General features: G+C 43.4%; 1 protein-coding gene across 1 annotated transcript in view; it reads left to right on the plus strand.

The window, feature by feature from the left end:
* LOC140355866 (uncharacterized) overlaps window positions 1-21,849 on the plus strand; it is a 117,037-nt gene that overhangs the window by 62,171 nt on the left and 33,017 nt on the right. Inside the window, exons 13-15 of the mRNA XM_072440507.1 lie at window positions 5,462-5,554; window positions 5,768-5,887; window positions 15,569-16,854. Of these exons, the coding sequence (XP_072296608.1) occupies window positions 5,462-5,554; window positions 5,768-5,887; window positions 15,569-16,854 (1,499 nt within the window). The remainder of the gene's footprint in view (window positions 1-5,461; window positions 5,555-5,767; window positions 5,888-15,568; window positions 16,855-21,849) is intronic.

A 21,849-nucleotide genomic window follows, 5' to 3' on the forward strand; every position in this document is an offset into this window, starting at 1 on the left:
AGTGGCTGAAACTTGCAGAGTGGCATTAAATTGAGGTTTCATCCAGATTATTTTAGAATTAATCAAAACTTACTTTTCACGTTGATCCCAGACATAGCTGGTGTAATTAATGTGTAATTACTTGCTTTGATATTTTTGTTTATTAAACTACACAAAATCATTCTGGTTTATAGACTTTTTATTGATCTTTTTTTTTTAGAGTTATAGTTGTCAGTCAATGGATAAAGTGCTCCCTTTTCAGAAAACGAGACTCGGTAGGAATTAATGTTTTGCTGAACAAGCTTCAGATTTTGCCCTTTTTAAATTTAAATCTGAACAATAACTTCCTAAAATCCTAGTCCCAGAGAATATTGTCCATAACAAACACCATGTTCAAGCACAAGGGTGTCCATCAGTGCACGTGGCACCAGGACGCATACTTCCCAACTCTCTTGGAGATATTTATTTAAAAAAATAAAAATTGACCTTTTCTACTAGCCTTTACTTTGGTAGCAAAGGCGAGCGGGGGGGGGAGCATACGGGGGACACGGGCGCCGCCATGTTTGTTGTGATTACGCTGCTGAGCGTTTCCATCCCAGAATTCAACGCAGGTCAAATTTAATCCGAAATCTACACCATGATCGTGAACGACATGAGCGTTAACAAAGATAGCGGCGCCAATAAGGATAAATCGACTGATGAAAATAAATATCGGTTCTACAATACATGGTTTGTTTAATATAGAAATATACTATGAAGCGTAAAGTGGGACGAATATGCATCCGATTAGTCATGTGGCTCGCCTCATTAGTGTTATTTTCGGTTAATTCTGATAAAATTTGAAATCTCCCGCATAGGGGGGCAATCTCCCATTTTTTAATGTGTTATCTCCCCCCTGGGATGGTAAATAATTTGGGAAGTATGAGGACACCCTAGGCTGGAGATCAATTATCGGTTTCGTTGTCGTGTCATCTGACCTCCGGCCACGTGTCTTGGACACTCGGGTGAAGAGAGGAGCAGAGCTGTCAACTGATCACCACCTGGTGGTGAGTTGGATCCGCTGGCGGAGGAGGAAGCTGTGCAGACACAAGCGCATTGTGAGGGTCTGTTGAGAACGTCTTGCGGAGCCCTCTGTCAGTAGGGTCTTCAACTCACACCTTCGGAACAGCTTCTCCCATTTCTTGGGGGAGGCTGGGGACATTGAGTCAGAGTGGACCATTTTCGTGACCTCCATCGTCGATGCGGCTGCTCAGAGCTGTGGTCGCAAGGTCTCAGGTGCCTGCAGGTACGGCAACGCCCGAACCCGGTGGTGGACACCGGAAGGGATGTTGTCAGGCTGAAGAAGTAGGCCTATCAGGCCTCTTTGGCTTGTAGGACTCCTGAGGCCTTTGACAGGTATCGGCTGACCAGACGAGCCGCAGCTTGTGCTGTCGCTGAGAGGAGTTTGGAGAGATCATGGAGGAGGACTACTGGTTGCCCCCAAAGAAATTCTGGAAAACCGTCCGTCGCCTCAGAAGTGGGAAGCAGTGCTTCACCAACACCGTTTACGGTGCGGGTGGAGACCTGCTGACCTCGACTGGGGATGTTGTCGGGACGGTGGAAGGAATACATTGAGAACCTCCGTAATCCCACTATCACATATTCCGAAGAGGAAGCAGACTGAAGACTCTGAGGCTGACTCGTCCATCGCCCAAGCTGAAGTCATTGAGGTTGTTGGCAGACTCCTTGGTGGCAGGGCTCCTGGGGTGGATGAGATCTGCCCTGAGTACCTAAAGTTTCTGGATGTTGTAGGACTGTCTTGGCTGACACATCAAAGTGTCTCTGGACTGGCAGACCGGAGTGGTCATCCCTCCGTTCAAGAAAGGGGACCGGAGGGTGTGTTCCAACTACAAAGGGATCACACTCCTCAGTAAGGTCTGTTCCAGGGTACTGGAGAGGAGAATACGACTGATAGTCGAACCTCAGATTCAGGAGGAGCAGAGTGGTTTTTGTCCCGGTCGTGGAACACTGGACCAGCTCTATACCCTCCATCGGGTGCTCGAGGGTTTTTTGGGAGTTTGCCCAACCAGTCCACATGTGCTTTGTGGATCTGGAGAAGGCTTTCAACCGTGTCCCTCGGGGTGTCCTTTGGGGGGTGCTCTGGGGCTACGGGGTCCGGGGCCCTTTGCTCAGGGCTGTCCGGTCCCTGTATGACTGGAGCAGGAGCTGTGTACATTGGAGTAAGTCAGACCTGTTCCCAGTGCGTGTTGGATGCCAGGGCATCCCTTTGTCACAGGTTCTGTTTTTTGTTTTTATGGACAGAATTTCTAGGCGCAGTCAGGGGTCGGAGGGTTTGGGGACCACAGGATTTCATCTCTGCTGTTTGCAGACGATGTTGTCCTGATGGCTCCATCAAACCCGGACCTGCAACATGCACTGGGACGGTTTGAGCCGAGTGTGAAGCGGCTGGGATGAGAATCAGCTCCAAATCCGAGGCCATGGTTCTCAACCGGAAAAAGGTGTCTTGCCCTTTCCAGGTGGGTGGGGAGTCCTTGCCCCAAGTGGAGGAGTTCAAGTATCTCGGGGTCTTGTTCACGAGTGAGGGAAGAGGGAACGTTAGATTGACAGTTGGATCGGTGCAGCGGTCTGTTGTGGTGAAGAAGGAGCTGAGTCGAAAGGCAAAGCTCTCAATTTACTGGTCAATCTACATTCCCTCACCTATGGTCATGAGGTAATATTTTGAATAATTGGTTAAATCCAACTGAACTCTTTGCTTTGAAAACCACTGCAAATATGATGACGGTTCAAAACCATGAACCATTTGCTCAATATTCAAACCCATTTTGGGCTGTATTCAAAATCAGAGCGTATTAAAAAAAAAGTCAAAATGTGTCCTGTTGAGTTGTGCTGTAGACCTTTAGTCGAACAATCGATCAATGGTGTCTTTGTCAAATTCATTTTGGGTTCTTTTGAAGGATTAATATTCACAACAACAGAAAAGAATAAACAAGTGAGATACTGTGAGATTTGGGAGTGAATTATGGGTTCATTCTGTCGTTTTTCATGTAAATACACTGGTCGTTTTCTATAAAAATAAAAAAAAATATTTGCAATAGTGTGAACTCCTGTGATCTTGTGGTGTTGTCGTTCCACTTTGGGTTAAATACATGTTCTGTTAGCAAAATATATAAAATCAATGTTGTTTTTAAGATGGGCTGAATTTGAATATTAAGTTTATTGTTGATGGTAAAAAGTTCAAACCTCAACTAACACATTTAAACACATTTCTGTTGTATTGAAATAATATTGTCTGATTATCGTTATCAGGAATTAGATAAAGATTTTTGTCACTATTTTTGCCTTAGTCTTATCATAAAGATACTAAATAGTTTTGCCCGCTTTAATCGTGTCTACTGCACGGTTTTGGCCGTAGAGGTTTAGGTTTATAGTTTTACTTCCTGTTTGTAATTTATGACATTACACTAGTGAATTACCCAGCAACCACTTTTTGATTCGACAAATAGAAATATATGAGCGCTCCTTTATTTTGTTGAATTAACATTTATAGGGTGAAAAACAGTTGTTTTGTGTAAATTATACATCTACTCTGGCTGGACCCTAATGTGATGTCACTTCCTGTCATTTACTATAGATTTGTTTGTACTTTTCCTTGCATATAGCCGCTCGATCGGTGTAAAACTATGGTTCATATGTACAACAGATACAGACACACCAAATAAAAACCTGTAACGTGCCCTTTGAACTAGGGACTGTTGAATGTGGTGTCGATGAGTCTCGCAGGCCTGTTTGAATAGAACGGTTTGGCGTCTTGATTGTGTGTTACAAAGTTGCGTGTCTCTCATGTAACGCGCCTGAGCAGACGTTCAGCCCAGCGCTTCCGTTTTGCAGCGTATAAGGAAGAAAACTGTCTGGATGTTGCCAGAGCCCATTATTATAACACTTTCCGAGCCGGGCCACGTGACAGATGATTGAACGCTTTTCTTTCAACACTGACGATTTCAGTTTGAGTTGAGTTTGTCTTATTAAAAGCAGACTGACTTTTAACACAAAAAATAGTCACATTTCTTTCTCCATTTTGCTGGAGGTGTGATTTTTGTTTGTCTCACTATTAAATCTGCAAGTGAAAAGTAACGTTAAGGCTCAATTAATGAAAAAAATATGACAATCACAGTTATTAAAACCATAACTGTAATCACGATTATTCAAACAATTATTGGTTTTAGAGCAGGGATGTCAAATTTTACCGTTTTGATTAAATATCACGATTTAATGATTGATCACGATTATTGAGACTGTGACCAAACAACAGTGACAGTGAATTTCCCCGGGAGCGCCCCGGGTTTTTGCCTCTGTGTCAACGGCCTTAGGAGTCCCATAAGCAGAAGAAACCTTATCCCTTACGCCATCCCGTACTTCCGGCGTCCACCACCGGGTTCGGGGGTTGCCGCCTTCCTAGATTTTTAAAGATGAATATTCATTAAAAACCTATAAAGGGTTAATTTGAAAAAGTAAAAAGTGTGTATGATACCTGGAGACAAAAAGTACTAAAAAAAAACCTTAGATTTGACTTTCTAGTTTACCTGATTTAGAAGCTATTACATTTTATTATTATTATCTAAATAGGGTTGAATTGAAAATAGTACAAGGTGTGCTTGATACCTAGAAATTAAACCTACTATAAAAGACAGTAGAAGCTATTGAAAGAATTCCTTGTTTTTTGAAGGTGAATATTCATAAACTACCTGTCCTGATAACGAGACTGTGACTGGGGCTTAGCATCGGACCTCTTCTTGACTGGAAAACATCACAATGGCCAATGTGAAACCTGTGGAAAAGAAGAAACTGTCCCCCATGTTTTAATGGAGTGTAACAGGTTTGCAGTTCAGAGGAGATCACTTTTGTCCCACTTCTTTGATCTGGGGTTTAAATCTGTGTCAGTGAAGACTTTGCTTGTCCCCTCTTTGCATCAGCAGGTGTACAGAGCGTCATAACGGACTATCACCAGTGAGAGGCAGCAGTGCTCTGTGTGGTGCGTAGTCTGCCGGAAATACATTGTTACCTGCCTGGCTGGCCCCTTGAAGAGAGAGGGTGGCATTGTGGGTAGCCGGAAGTGTCTTGTTGTTTTTGGGTCTGTTTTTCGATGTTTTTTCGTCGCGCGCGTGTCTGCCACCGCTGATCCGTATGTCCTGCATTCCGCTTCATGTAACCAAATAAAATCGTGTTGCAACGAGTACTATGCCTGCTCAGCCTCTGTACCACGGTTAGGAGTTTACTGGGCAGGGGAAGTATTAATAAATCCGGAGGTGGAAATAAATTTGGCCACGTCCCGGAAGGGACCTGCGCGCTAATGTATAGCTTACATAGAGATATCGTTCTACTGACGCGCGCAGATCTCTATTGGTGGTGCGGAGGCAAAGTGCTTCACCATGCATTAGACGGCAAGAATGAAGGTCCTTGTGCCCTAGTATCTCTCATTGTGCAGGCAGTCGTGTTTCCCATGACAGCTAACGACATTTTGCAGTGGGCTGATTCTCCTGTCCGGATGGCAGAGAACCCACTGCGTCCCATGAGATCGGTAGGGAAATCCACTCCCTGGCTGAGTGAAGCTGACCCAACCTACGTCGATGCCATAGGAGTCCCACGGGGTGTACCAGAAGAGTATAAAATCAGTAATCAAGTGGCCGCAGGATTTGAATCATTCTTTTGCCCGTGGTGTACTATAAATAAAAACGTTGATAGAATGAATTACATCCATTATAATATTCAGAAACTGGGTAATTTTTCCCAGGAAGGGTTCACTGCTGTACACGAGCAGCTAGCCGCTACCTCTCTGATGGCCTTCCAGAATCGTATAGCCTTGGACATGCTCTTGGCAGAGAAAGGCGGGATTTGCGCCATGATACGGGAGGTGCAATGTTGTACTTTTATACCGAATAACACACGCGAAGGGGGCCGTTTGACCCAGGTTGTTGACGGATTACGCACACTAAATAGAAAGATGAAAAAGCATTCGGGGGTAGACACATCCATGTGGGATTCATGGATGAATTATTTTGGTAAATGGAAAGGGTTAATGTCGTCTGTGATACTCTCCCTCGCCGTTTTCCTGGCCATCCTGGTCTTGTGTGGCTATGGCTGCATACCCTGTATCAAGACCTTCCCGGTGTCTTACCCACCTGGTGGAACGAACGATCGACGGCTTTGTGGCTCAGGCAGGAGGAGGTCAGTATATGTTGATATGTTGGTGCCAAAGGAAGATGCTGTCCTCCCGGAGGAAGAGGAATGTTATCTACTCTAACCTTTCCCTTTGTCTAGTGTGCTGCGCTGTGCTTTATTTTTCAGAGTTGTCTGGTGAGCCGAACAATGGGAAAGTTTTGCAGTTCTGTAGTAGACATGTTTATATTGATGCACGGTTTTCTCACCAGTGATGGTTTGGTTCTATGTGAATTATTTGATTATATATGGGTTCTGATTGTGATCTCCTTCAGATATCAACAGGGGGAATGAAGTATATTGATTATGCTACTATGTTTGTTACTTATGCTCATGTATCGCTTCATTCTTCTGCCCAGTCCAGATGAAGGGAGATCGGAGGGTCGGAAAAGAGTAGTGAGAGAGCAGAATAATCCTAAAGTAATCCTTCAATTTAAAACTGAGAGTGAGTTAGGAAAAATTGGAATCTTGGCGCTGTCAAGGGAGATAAAGAAGATATTGGGGGATGTAGCATTTGCCAAAGTGTTGAGAGATGGTAATCTACTGATTGTGTGTGACTCAGCAATGCAGATTAGTAGCATTGGAAAGATGGCTGTAAGTGAGTTTAAGGTTGTTGGAGAAAGGAAAGGAGCACGTGGAGTAGTCACAGGAATCCCCCTGGATGAAGATCTGGATAAGTTTAAAAACAGTTTGGGTGCAGGGGTGGATTCTGTTAAGAGATTGATGAGATGGAGTGATGGCCAAAGAATTCAGAGCATGTCGGTTTTATTGGAATTTAAAGATGTGCTTCCTGAGAGAGTGAAGGTCGGCTGTTTGAGTTTCCTGGTAAGAGAATATGTCCCTCCTCGACTCCGGTGCTACAAGTGTCAGCTTTATGGCCACATAGCAGCGGTGTATAGAGGGAAGCAGAAATGTTTAAAATGTGGAGGTGAACATAAGATTGAAGAATGTGAGGAAAATGCTCAGATTAAGTGCTGTAATTGTGGGGGACAGCACACTGCGACGTTTGGTGGATGTGAGGTAAGAAAGAAAGCTGTACAAATTGAAAAGGTAAAAATGTTGAATAACATCTCGTATGCAGAAGCTGCAACGAAGGTCCAAATACAGAAACGAGGAAACACTGCTGACACCAGTGTTGTTCCAAAAAGAGGAGGAACAAGTATAGTACTTGCTGTTGATGACTTGGTAGTATTTTTGTCTTATGTGATAAATTGCTCTGAACAAGTCAAACGTAAACCAGACAAAGCTAAGATGATAGTAGAGGGGGCGGAGAAATTCCTGGGTGCTAAAGGTATCTCTTGGGAGCTAATGAACAAAAGGTTAGAGGGGAACAGTAAGGCAGGAGGAGAAACAAGTGAGAAGACCTGATTATACTGCAGTGGAATGCCAGGAGTCTCATTGCAAATGGACAGGAATTTAAAGGATATGTACAAGATAGTAAGGTGAAACCGGATGTCATTTGTGTTCAAGAAACCTGGCTAAAGCCAACATAAGATTTTGTTATTAGAGGGTACGAGTGTGTTCGAAGGGATAGGCAAGGAGGAAATGGTGGAGGATGTGCAATATTTATCAGGAATGGGATCAGTATAGAGTTTTAAGTAAAGGGAAAGAATTATAATTCATTGTGATAGAAGTGTGGGGGAGAGTTCTTCTATTAAGAGTGCTTTTTAAACTTCCTATAAGTTATCTATCCTTTTCCTCTGAATCTACCTGCGTTGCAACAACAAAATTTCCCCATGTGTGGACAAAAAAGGAATATCTTATCTCATCTTAAGCGTTTAACACTGGAGGGTCTGCAGGATTTTATGGTTCATCTTGAGGGCAAATCTACATGTTGTGGTGATTTTAATGCTCATAGTACGTTGTGGGCATAATGATGAGAATGGGTTGGTGATAGAGGATTTAATGGATATGAAGGGTCTTGTATGTTTGAATGACGGGAGTGGAACTAGATTTAATGCTGGTGTCAGCGGAACCACCTCCTCATCAACGCGGGGAAGACCAAGGAGATGGTGGTGGACTTCCACAGAGGCCACCCCACTGCCCCCTCACCAGTGAACATCCAGGGACGGGACATTGAGAGAGTGACTCATACAAGGACCTGGGTGTTCATCTGAACCACAAACTGAACTGGACTCATAACACAGACGCACTGTACAGGAAGAGCCAGAGTCGGCTCTACCTCATGAGACTCAGGTCTTTTGGAGTGACAGGGCCACTCCTGAAGACCTTCTCTGACTCTGTGGTGGCATCAGCTCCTGTAGGTGTGGCCTGCTGGAGCAGCAGCATCACAGAGAGGGAGAGGAAGAAGCTGGACAAGGGTCCTGACTAGATTCACATCTATGCTGGACCATGAGTGTCGCCCCCTGCAGGACACTGTCCGCTCTGGAGAGCAGCTTCAGAGAGACTGATCCAACCTCGCTGTGTGAGGGAGAGGTTTCACAGGTCTTTCCTTCCTGCTGCTGTCAGACTGTATAACAAACACTGCTAGCCCTGAACATGTGCAATACTGATTTAACCATGTGCAATACTGTCATATTCATGTGCAATTACTGTCATACTCACACGCAATTAATTTCATTCATGTGCATACAACTGATGTAAATAAGAGTGTTTACTTTACCATTATTATTAGTATTATTTGTCTTATGCCTGCTACTTTTATTTCTATTATTATTATTATTATTAGGCCCGAGCGCCACAAGCTGGCGAGAGGCCTATTAGTCTCGTAAGGCCGTGCAAAGCACGGCTGCGAAAGTGCGCACATAGTGCGCACGAAATCGAGCGCGAAGCACTCGCCCACTTCCAAACACTCACTAACGCACTCCTCCACTCATGCACGCCCCGTGCATACTAATTAGTTGTAGGAAAATGGAACATTACCGTTGTAAACGGGCGAAGCCCGTGCAAAAGTTCGCACTAAACGAGCACTTTACATTGGGATGACATGACATGTCATCCCCATATAAAGCACTCATTTGCGCTAAGTAGCTCACGAATACGTTCCCCATCTCTTGCATGTTCCGTGCATATAAGCATGTAATGCAAAAATTGAACATTATTACTGTATAGAGGGCCAAAAACACAAAGTGGGCGGAGCCCACTCAAAATTATCGAAAGTACCCATCAGTGACCAGGGACCCACACCATGAGGTAGGAAAGCGCGAGCGCTTTCCGAAAATGTATAGTTTATGATATTTGAAAAATGGGAAACATTGTTTTCGCATCGGAATATTATTCTTTCTTTCTTCTTCTTCTTCTTCTTCTCGGGACCAACCCCCCTATTTTTCACCCAGTGAACATTGACGAAAAGTCACAAAAATTTGCACACCTCTAAAAATCGTGCCTCTCTACATTATGGCTATTTCCCTTTTCTAAAATAAAAAAATTGGCGCGTCAGTGCCCCCAAATGTACCAAAAATGCATTGAGAGATGGGAAATGACCCAAAAAAAATCTGATCGTAGAATCATGAAATTTGGCGCAGAGGTAGATGGTGACAAGAGAAGTAAAAAATATTATTACGGCAACGCCGTCCGCCCAACCAAAAGTCGGCCATATTGCTTCAAAAATGGCTAAACATGACTTCGGAGTTTTTCCAAACGTCGTACTTTTACGAACTCCTCCCAGGGCGTTGGCCCTAAAAAGCTGAAATTTGGTGAAAATGCTACTGAGGAGTGGGACATCAAAAGTTATCCAAATTACATTGATACCTGTCACGGTCTCTGTGCGGCGAAGCCGCAAACTGTAGCAAGAATTTCAGAAATCTCCCAAATTTTACATTTCTGCCGTTTGCGCAGATAAAGTCCGAATTGCGTCAAATTAGAATCAGTTGTTAAACTCTTTGCCCTAAACCTACTAGAAGTGAAATAAATCAATTTGGAGCCACAGCGCCCCCTACAGATTTCATATGGAGGTTAAATATTTAGTTTTGCGAAATTATATGAAATTTGACACACAACTCAATTTTGGCCCCATCAAAAAAGTCAATGAGACCCATGTCATAATTGTTATGGCGTTGCCGTAACGATGACCGAAACCTTCCATGTTATTCCAATGGGGAAATCGCCAGAACATGTTTACACTTTAGACTTTCACAAACTCCTCTTAGGGCGTCAGCCCTATTAACCTGAAATTTGGTGAGACTCATCTTCAGGGGTGGACCATCAAAAGTTATCCACATTTTTATTCAAAGAGTCACGGTGTCTGTGCGGCAAAGCCGCACATTTTGCCAAGAATTCAAAATAAAATAGCTTTTTGATGGTAAAACAAAGGGGAGAAGATGTGACAGCGTCACAGATTCAGCAGTAGGCGTAATAAAAGGACAATTGGGGCGCGTTAGCGCCCCCTCCTCTTGCGGCGTGGCGGCGGCGTAGCGAGGGCCGATCATTGCCGCTTGCGGCTATATTTATTATTATTATTATTATTATTATTATTATTTTATCTTTATTTTTATTTTTCTGCCCTCCATTCCCTATTAAGATATGAGAGGACCTGTTTACAAGGTTTTGTTAATAAGAGTTTTTGTTTATAAGAGTTCTTCTATTAAGAGTGTTTTTTTTAACTTCCTATAAGTTATCTGTCCTTTCCCCCTGTATCTACTGTGTTGTAACACCCACATTTCCCCATGTGTGGACATTAAAGGCATATCTTATCTTATCTTGCCTCAAAGGCCGGTTTTTCTATATTATACAAACGAGAGCAGAGGGGAGAACAAGAGAGTGGAGCAGTAAGAGCCGCAGAGAGGAGGACGTTCTGACGTGTCTGAGGTTGGGACACACAGGGCTGAATGACACCCTCAGAATAATAGGGAAACATTGAACAGGGGAGTGCGAGCGCTGCAGAGTCCAAGAGACAGTGGAGCATGTCATTATTCATTGCCCGAAATATCAACAGCAAAGACAAATTGTGAGAGAGAGTATGTGAACATGGGATTAGATTTAGTATCAAGGAATGATTGCTGAACATCTCACAAGAGGTTATAGTAAAGGTACTCCTTATGTACCTTAAGTCAACAGGATCAATGGGGAGGATTTAAGGACTGTTGGGGCCTTCCCAACCCACACTCCATACCGGCCGGTGGCGGTAATGGTGGTGGCACCTTTAGTTGCGTGCCAACTGCTGATAAACAATACTAGAAGAAGAAGAAGAAGAAGAAGAAGAAGAAGTACTTCCGTGAGTTAGGCGTGTATGATCTAGTGCCTGCCATGCTGCTGGACTCGCTGCTTAAACCCGCGACCTACAACGACTCCAACTCAACATAGCCGAAGGTAAGTGAAGAATGACATTATATTTGTAAAGGAATGTGTTTCCTTCACTTATATCCGGCGTTTAGGCCATAGTTTTAACTTGTTTGTGACGTTAGCTAGTCGGCTGACGCTAGTCGGCTAACGCTAGTCGGCTGACGCTAGTCGGCTAACGCTAGTCGGCTAACGCTACAAACGTAAAACAACAACACAAATGAAGTGAACTCTTTTTATCGGTTCGGCTGGATGTGAAGTGAATTACTGAGAGTGTGTTTCTACTATTATTTTACATGTTTATTGCTTTTTATGAAAGATATACACGTTTTTACCGTTGTCCCAGCAACAATACATAGCTTCACGCTGACGTCGTCATCCGGGTCACTTGACCTAGTAACGGGGGCAGTCAGTTTGCGAGGGGGAAACAACACCATAACTACCGCGTGTCACGTGGTTACGCAGAGCATTTGGAGCATCAGTGATTTGAACATCCCAAAACTGAGCAACTTTTTGAGATCGATCAGAATGACAGTTAGCTTACTCGGTATCAAGGTTTTGTGAGGGGGCAGTGACCCGGATGTTGTGACGTCATCTGAAGCTATGTATCGTCTCAGTAGAAGTGCATGTGACACACTGAATGGACAGTCCACTCTCGAAGCACTTGGACAGATCCTTCTTCTTCAAAGACAGAGAAGTCTCCTCGGGGGTCTTTCGTGTTCCTGTAAATGAATAAATCTTGTAAATGATTCATCAACTTAACTGCATTGATGACATCAGTAATAAGCCCTCACTTCCTCTGTTGTGCTGCAGTCTTTGTTTAGTGCAACGCGTACATCCATGGATTTGCTCTTCCATGACAGATGTAACCTAAAGCATTGTTTATTATTTTCTGATCGGATGTTGCAACCCGATCAGTGATCGGATATACATTTTACTCTTACTAGTTTGATCAGCGTTATACATTTCAAGCTTATTATTAGTCTCTCTCCTCCGTATAACACATGAATGGATCATGACATTTTACTGCCCACACTTTACGGCAGTTAACTTGCATCATGGATCAATCATCTGCATGTCCAGGGAATTTCGCGGACACCACACAGCAGAGAGCATCTTAACAGATAAAGGAAAAAATGCTCAATAACTGGGGCATCGACAAGCAACGGGTCGGTGTAATTTTGCGTGACAAGCGCTGCTAATATGAAGAAAGCTATGTGTGAGACGGGAGTGCGGAGTGTGCGCTGCGTCGCACATTCTGGCCATCTTTGCGTACAGAACTTGCTTTCCCAACACGGCGTGATAGACACCGTGGCTACTGCGAGGATGAGTGTAGGTCGCTTCAAACACTGGCCCCTGGCCTACTCTCGACTCGACAACAGATGGATTTCATCAAGAAAAACATACGTTTTATTATTTAAGCCCAAGAGTATTAAGAGTGCAGTTCTGAAAAGCACATTATGGCCTTACTTTATGACACTGTTGCAATTTTAATACACTTTGTTTATTTGTTTACATGCTTCTGGGGATTTTAAGTTGAGCTGCTTTTTTATTTAATTCAAATTCTGCACTATTGTTTCTTATTCAAGCTACCTCAAAAAAGGTGCACTGTTAAAGTGTTAAAAAATAAAATAAAAACTGCAACAACCTGCATTTGTGCATTTAAAAAAAAAAGTTACTGTACTAGGGAAAGAAATCCCGCACACTGTCTTACTTGCGAATAAAAATGTATTGGTAAAGAGGCAACGTTTCGGCAACTGGGCCTTCGTCAGGCAAATGGGTAACTGAGGATGGGACAGAGGTTTAAATAGGAGTGGCCTAAAAAATAGGAGTGGCCAATCACAGATGTTAAAGGTCCCATAACATGCAAAATCGACTTTTCAGAGCTTTTAACCTTCTTACATTGCTATTTGTGCTTCATATTTGTCCAGAGTGTTTTTTTGATTGATTCCCGCAGTGTTTAGCTATATTACAGACTATCTCCTTTCCACAAATCTCCAAACTGACGGGCGGTGGGGCAAGACCGCGTCATAAGGGCAAGCACGCGTCATTAGCCCCCCTCACCCCCCGCCTGCCGCCTCCCGCCCCCTTCCCCCCGGCTCCGCGCTGCTGTCTCCCTTCAAGCTCATTCCGGAGTTTTTCTGCTTCGATTTACGAGGAAACACGGCTCAAAGAGGCCCAAAACGTCATTAATGATATCGCACTCTTTACTCTTATCACAATGGTGAAGGTTTATGTGGCACTTGATGCAGCAACCGGGAAAATAAACGGAGAGAAGTTCTATCCGATACGAAAAACCAGGAAATAAGAGCGCGATGGACATAAGACTTTTTTATCCATCTCTATCTCTATAGATAGATAGATAGATAGATAGATAGATAGATAGATTCTCACTCATTCGCGCGGAGCTGCGCAGCGCGGAGCAGACAGCTGTGGGGCTACGTCACGGGTGGGCGGGGCACACACGCTCTCTGAGACTACGTCACGGGTTGGGCGGGGGAGCCAGATCGCTCTTCGCAAGGTTGGGGGCAAATATCAAACCAAGCCGTTTGCATTTCCGGGTTGGTGAGGGGGTCCAAGGTCTGGGTGATATTTCTTAACTATTATGTTAAGGCTGTTGCACAACCCTTATTATTACCAATTATACACTAGACTACACTAGACTACAAAACGTGAAAAAAAGCATGTTATGGCACCTTTAATCACAAAACGATAGACAAATAGTGACACCTCATGATGAATTACACATACGTCAAAAATAGTATTAATCACTATTTTTTTGAAGGCCCAGTTGCCGAAACGTTGTCTCTTTACCAATACATTTTTATTTTTATTTGCAAGTAAGACAGTGCGCAGGATTTCTATTATTATTATTATTTTATATATATATATATATATATATAATTCCACAAATGTTCCCAATCATTGTGTTCACACGTGCTATCACAGGCAACACAACACCGCTCTGTGACGAGTTCTTGCTGGTTTGCTCACGGCAACAAACCACACTTTTTGGTCGCTGCTCTGAACAGCTGCAAGTTCCCCGAGTTGATCTGGCGCTGTACTCACACCACGTTTGTGAAATATGTTTGCTCATGTAATGGTTATATGATTAAATCCCACGGGCGCATACATGGATGCGCCCGTGGGTAAAACAAAACTAATCAAATGTGTGGTGATTTTCATAGCTTACGATGCCCACAAATGTTTTTTTCCCCGCAGCTTTTGAGTTTGCTCTCACAATTTGACATTCTCGAAACATACGGCCAGTAAATATGCAATAAAATGTTTAAGGTCTGGTTTTCATTATTTTGAAATCCAGGTCGAGTTACCGGAAACACACATTTTTTTCTTCTTATGAAGTTCTCTCAGGTGTGAACTGTTGCCCAGTCAAGTGACCCAAACTGCCATTTTTAGAGCCAATTACCTTCCCAGGAATGTTGTGTAGAAGCATTGCGACTCCTGCTGACCAATTTGTTCCATAACTAAAATATATTTTGTCTCCCCAACATTTTTCATCAGTGTTTTTGGTGTGTGTCTCTTGAAGAAGAAAACGATGTGCTTTGGTTTTAGTCGAGTCTCTCAAACCCCGAGCATTGAGAGACGCCTGCCGTGTGGGGCGGGCTGCGGCCTCATGAGTTTGAGTCCGGCTTTCACCTGTTTGCTGCATGTCGTTCCCCAGTCTCATTCCCATTTCCCACTGCACTGTCCTGTCAAAGCCTACAGTCCAAAAAAAACTCTGGAAAAAAAAGTACTCAGAATGTGAAATACAAAGGATCAAACATGACTCTCCCACTTTACCCTCATTCACACAAACACATTTAATTGTTAAATTAAATCAATGTGTTACATTCATTAAATGTTGAATGTAAACATGTTTGAATGACAGAGCTCTGGCTAGACTTGTTTGATGCTGTCGGTCCTCACCCAAAGCCAGAGCCTGTTATACTGTCCACATTCTTATAGAAACAGTAAAGTTCTGTTTGTTTCATAACTCACTGAAGCTTGTGAAAATGACTTATTTTTTCCATGACAACACCACTCTCAATGGTGATAAGGAATTGACAAAAGTATAAGTTATTTATTTAACCCTATTATTACTTAACATCTTCTTTTTCTGTGTTCATGGCAGATCTAAAAGTCCATCAGAAGAATGGGGTTCACCTGTGACCAGTGTGGAAAGACATGGAGCTGTTCTTCTGCGCTCAAGAAACACTACAGAACTCACACAGGAGAAAAACCATACGAGTGTGACCAGTGTGGAAACAGTTTTCCTACAGCAAGAGCTCTCAAAATACACACTAGTATCCACACTGGAGAGAAATCTTACAACTGTGATGTTTGTGAGACGGCATTTTCAAGCTCAAGCTACTTAAAAAAACACATGAGAATCCACACTGGAGAGAAACCTTACAGCTGTGATGTTTGTGAGAAGACATTTTCAAGCTCAAGCTACTTAAAAAAACACATGAGAATCCACACTGGAGAGAAACCTTACAGCTGTGATGTTTGTCAGAAGACATTTTCAAGCTCAAGCAACTTAACATCACACATGAGAGTCCACACTGGAGAAAAACCTTACAGCTGTGATGTTTGTGAGACGGCATTTTCATACTTGTGCAGCTTAATAAAACACATGAGAGTCCACACTGGAGATAAACCTTACAGCTGTGATGTTTGTGAGAAGGCATTTTCATGCTCAAGCCACTTAACATCACACATGAGAGTCCACACTGGAGAAAAACCTTACAGTTGTGATGTTTGTGAGACGGCATTTTCCCAGTCAAGCAGCTTAACAACACACATGAGAGTCCACACTGGAGAGAAACCTTACAGTTGTGATGTTTGTCAGAAGACATTTTCATGCTCAAGCAGCTTAACATCACACATGAGAATCCACACTGGAGAGAAACCTTACAGTTGTGATGTTTGTGAGACGGCATTTTCATGCTCAAGCAGCTTAACATCACACATGAGAATCCACACTGGAGAGAAATCTTACAGCTGTGATGTTTGTCAGAAGACATTTTCAAGCTCAAGCAGCTTAATAAAACACATGAGAGTCCACACTGGAGAGAAACCTTACAGCTGTGATGTTTGTCAGAAGACATTTTCAAGCTCAAGCAGCTTAATAAAACACATGAGAGTCCACACTGGAGAGAAACCTTACAGCTGTGATGTTTGTCAGAAGACATTTTCAAGCTCAAGCAGCTTAATAAAACACATGAGAGTCCACACTGGAGATAAACCTTACAGCTGTGATTTTTGTGAGAAGGCATTTTCAAGCTCAAGTCACTTAACATCACACATGAGAGTCCACACTGGAGAAAAACCTTACAGCTGTGATGTTTGTGAGAAGGCATTTTCAAGCTCAAGCTGCTTAAAAAAACACATGAGAGTCCACACTGGAGAGAAACCTTTTAAGTGTGACCAGTGTGAAAAGGCTTTTAGAACATCACCTGAGCTCTCGAATCACTACACAACCCACACAGGAATAACACTAATGAGTGTGACCAGTGTGGAAACAGTTTTTCTACAGCAAGCGCTCTCAAAAGTCACACCAGAATCCACACTGGAGAGAAACCTTACAGCTGTGATGTTTGTGAGAAGGCGTTTTCAAGCTCAAGCAACTTAACATCACACATGAGAATCCACACTGGAGAGAAACCTTACAGCTGTAATGTTTGTCAGAAGGCATTTTTCCAGTCAGGCAACTTAACATCACACATGAGAGTCCACACTGGAGAGAAACCTTACAGCTGTGATGTTTGTCAGAAGGCATTTTTCCACTCAGGCAGCTTAATAAAACACATGAGAGTCCACACTGTTGAAAAGCCTTAGGCCTAAGGCTTTTATCAGATGCATGTGTTTTCATATCAAACGCCTGCTAATGTTCATGTTTTACCATAAATGAGCTCATCATCTGGACACTGTTTTTTTTTCCCCAACTCCTTCAAGAGTCATTCTCAATATGTGGATGTAGTCTGAGAATGCAAATATTTACTCTACTCTATGAAGGGTGTTTACAATTTCACTTGAGATTACTCTCCTTTGTATCCTAACTGTAAAGGGCTATCAAAACCCTTTTTGTTAGCTGATGTTAGCTCCCTCATCACTGAGTACCTGATTAGCGTCAGAATGGACAGGGCTTTTCCCGCCCCATGGCTTCAAGACACTATTGTATGCGACCGGTATGTTTAACGTTAAATTTCTATTCAAAGAGCTCTTTCTGAACAAAATGGCCTCTGTAGGACATATGTGTCCATAGAGACCTTTAAGAGACATTACCTTTTCATAATTAAGACACTGTTGCAGAAAGCAAAGCAAAATGTTGGATGGGTGGAAGAATGTTCCCCATCCCCCATGGACCAACAACACTGTCTTCACCACACCCCCCTCCCCCCCTTTGGGTCAACACCTCTGATAAAGAACACAGAGGACACCAAATGGGTCCAAGGACCTGACCCCTGTGGAGAAGTGGAATCGTCCACTGTAACAAATCCTCTTGTTCTGCTGGATGGAAACTTTCTCAGGATGAAGTCCTTAATGACTGTATTTCACATTTAAACTGACTTAACGTTTACTGTGTGATCTAAACTTGTAAATAAATCATGCTTTAGTTTAGTTTGCCTTAAGAACTGTGTTAGAAATGTGTTTATGTCATATTTAATGTACTTCCTCATGACCTGCTAATGATGTGTGGGAGGGGCTTCCATTGTCTCCCACGTCTCAGCACTGTGCTCAGAATGTCAAATCTTCGAACGCTAAACTCTGAGCAAAGACCAGCGCCACAGACGGCTCTAAGGACCCAAAGATCTCTGAGGAGGCCTTGATCCACATCTGGGCCTTCTCTTGGACACATGAGACCTGAGAGTGGCTGAAACTTGCAGAGTGGCATTAAATTGAGGTTTCATCCAGATTATTTTAGAATTAATCAAAACTTACTTTTCACGTTGATCCCAGACATAGCTGGTGTAATTAATGTGTAATTACTTGCTTTGATATTTTTGTTTATTAAACTACACAAAATCATTCTGGTTTATAGACTTTTTATTGATCTTTTTTTTTTAGAGTTATAGTTGTCAGTCAATGGATAAAGTTTTTCAGAAAACGAGACTCGGTAGGTATTAATGTTTTGCTGAACAAGCTTCAGATTTTGCCCTTTTTAAATTTAAATCTGAACAATAACTACCTAAAATCCTAGCCCCAGAGAATATTGTCCATAACAAACACCATGTTCAAGCACAAGGGTGTCCATCAGTGCACGTGGCACCAGGACGCATACTTCCCAACTCTCTTGGAGATATTTATTTAAAAAAATAAAAATTGACCTTTTCTACTAGCCTTTACTTTGGTAGCAAAGGCGAGCGGGGGGAGCATACGGGGGACACGGGCGCCGCCATGTTTGTTGAGATTACGATGCTGAGCGTTTCCATCCCAGAATTCAACGCAGGTCAAATTTAATCCGAAATCTACACCATGATAGTGAACGACATGAGCGTTAACAAAGATAGCGGCGCCAATAAGGATAAATCGACTGATGAAAATAAATACCGGTTCTACACTACATGGTTTGTTTAATATAGAAATATACTATGAAGCGTAAAGTGGGACGAATATGCATCCGATGAGTCATGTGGCTCGCCTCATTAGTGTTATTTTCGGTTAATTCTGATAAAATTTGAAATCTCCCGCATAGGGGGGCAATCTCCCATTTTTTAATGTGTTATCTCCCCCCTGGGATGGTAAATAATTTGGGAAGTATGAGGACACCCTAGGCTGGAGATCAATTATCGGCTTCGTTGTCGTGTCATCTGACCTCCGGCCACGTATCTTGGACACTCGGGTGAAGAGAGGAGCAGAGCTGTCAACTGATCACCACCTGGTGGTGAGTTGGATCCGCTGGCGGAGGAGGAAGCTGTGCAGACACAAGCGCATTGTGAGGGTCTGTTGAGAACGTCTTGCGGAGCCCTCTGTCAGTAGGGTCTTCAACTCACACCTTCGGAACAGCTTCTCCCATTTCTTGGGGGAGGTGGGGACATTGAGTCAGAGTGGACCATTTTCGTGACCTCCATCGTCGATGCGGCTGCTCAGAGTTGTGGTCGCAAGGTCTCAGGTGCCTGCAGGTACGGCAACGCCCGAACCCGGTGGTGGACACCGGAAGGGATGTTGTCAGGCTGAAGAAGTAGGCCTATCAGGCCTCTTTGGCTTGTAGGACTCCTGAGGCCTTTGACAGGTATCTGCTGACCAGACGAGCCGCAGCTTGTGCTGTCGCTGAGAGGAGTTTGGGGAGATCATGGAGGAGGACTACTGGTTGCCCCCAAAGAAATTCTGGAAAACCGTCCGTCGCCTCAGAAGTGGGAAGCAGTGCTTCACCAACACCGTTTACGGTGCGGGTGGAGACCTGCTGACCTCGACTGGGGATGTTGTCAGGACGGTGGAAGGAATACATTGAGAACCTCCGTAATCCCACTATCACATATTCCGAAGAGGAAGCAGACTGAAGACTCTGAGGCTGACTCGTCCATCGCCCAAGCTGAAGTCATTGAGGTTGTTGGCAGACTCCTTGGTGGCAGGGCTCCTGGGGTGGATGAGATCTGCCCTGAGTACCTAAAATTTTTCTGGATGTTGTAGGACTGTCTTGGCTGACACATCTAAGTGTCTCTGGACTGGCAGACCGGAGTGGTCATCCCTCCGTTCAAGAAAGGGGACCGGAGGGTGTGTTCCAACTACAAAGGGATCACACTCCTCAGTAAGGTCTGTTCCAGGGTACTGAAGAGGAGAATACGACTGATAGTCGAACCTCAGATTCAGGAGGAGCAGAGTGGTTTTTGTCCCGGTCGTGGAACACTGGACCAGCTCTAGACTCTCCATCGGGTGCTCGAGGGTTTATGGGAGTTTGCCCAACCAGTCCACATGTGCTTTGTGGATCTGGAGAAGGCTTTCAACCGTGTCCTTCGGGGTGTCCTTTGGGGGGTGCTCTGGGGCTACGGGGTCCGGGGCCCTTTGCTCAGGGCTGTCCGGTCCCTGTATGACTGGAGCAGGAGCTGTGTACATTGGAGTAAGTCAGACCTGTTCCCAGTGCGTGTTGGATGCCAGGGCATCCCTTTGTCACAGGTTCTGTTTTTTGTTTTTATGGACAGAATTTCTAGGCGCAGTCAGGGGTCGGAGGGTTTGGGGACCACAGGATTTCATCTCTGCTGTTTGCAGACGATGTTGTCCTGATGGCTCCATCAAACCCGGACCTGCAACATGCACTGGGACGGTTTGAGCCGAGTGTGAAGCGGCTGGGATGAGAATCAGCTCCAAATCCGAGGCCATGGTTCTCAACCGGAAAAAGGTGTCTTGCCCTTTCCAGGTGGGTGGGGAGTCCTTGCCCCAAGTGGAGGAGTTCAAGTATCTCGGGGTCTTGTTCACGAGTGAGGGAAGAGGGAACGTTAGATTGACAGTTGGATCGGTGCAGCGGTCTGTTGTGGTGAAGAAGGAGCTGAGTCGAAAGGCAAAGCTCTCAATTTACCGGTCAATCTACATTCCCTCACCTATGGTCATGAGGTAATATTTTGAATAATTGGTTAAATCCAACTGAACTCTTTGCTTTGAAAACCACTGCAAATATGATGACGGTTCAAAACCATGAACCATTTGCTCAATATTCAAACCCATTTTGGGCTGTATTCAAAATCAGAGCGTATTAAAAAAAAAGTCAAAATGTGTCCTGTTGAGTTGTGCTGTAGACCTTTAGTCGAACAATCGATCAATGGTGTCTTTGTCAAATTCATTTTGGGTTCTTTTGAAGGATTAATATTCACAACAACAGAAAAGAATAAACAAGTGAGATACTGTGAGATTTGGGAGTGAATTATGGGTTCATTCTGTCGTTTTTCATGTAAATACACTGGTCGTTTTCTATAAAAATAAAAAAAAATATTTGCAATAGTGTGAACTCCTGTGATCTTGTGGTGTTGTCGTTCCACTTTGGGTTAAATACATGTTCTGTTAGCAAAATATATAAAATCAATGTTGTTTTTAAGTTGGGCTGAATTTGAATATTAAGTTTATTGTTGATGGTAAAAAGTTCAAACCTCAACTAACACATTTAAACACATTTCTGTTGTATTGAAATAATATTGTCTGATTATCGTTATCAGGAATTAGATAAAGATTTTTGTCACTATTTTTGCCTTAGTCTTATCATAAAGATACTAAATAGTTTTGCCCGCTTTAATCGTGTCTACTGCACGGTTTTGGCCGTAGAGGTTTAGGTTTATAGTTTTACTTCCTGTTTGTAATTTATGACATCACACTAGTGAATTACCCAGCAACCACTTTTTGATTCGACAAATAGAAATATATGAGCGCTCCTTTATTTTGTTGAATTAACATTTATAGGGTGAAAAACAGTTGTTTTGTGTAAATTAT

The sequence above is a fragment of the Eucyclogobius newberryi genome, unplaced genomic scaffold (genome assembly GCF_026437365.1).
Source record: "Eucyclogobius newberryi isolate DKJ021-1_F unplaced genomic scaffold, fEucNew1.0.hap1 SCAF_12, whole genome shotgun sequence".
Lineage (NCBI taxonomy): Eukaryota > Metazoa > Chordata > Actinopteri > Gobiiformes > Gobiidae > Eucyclogobius > Eucyclogobius newberryi.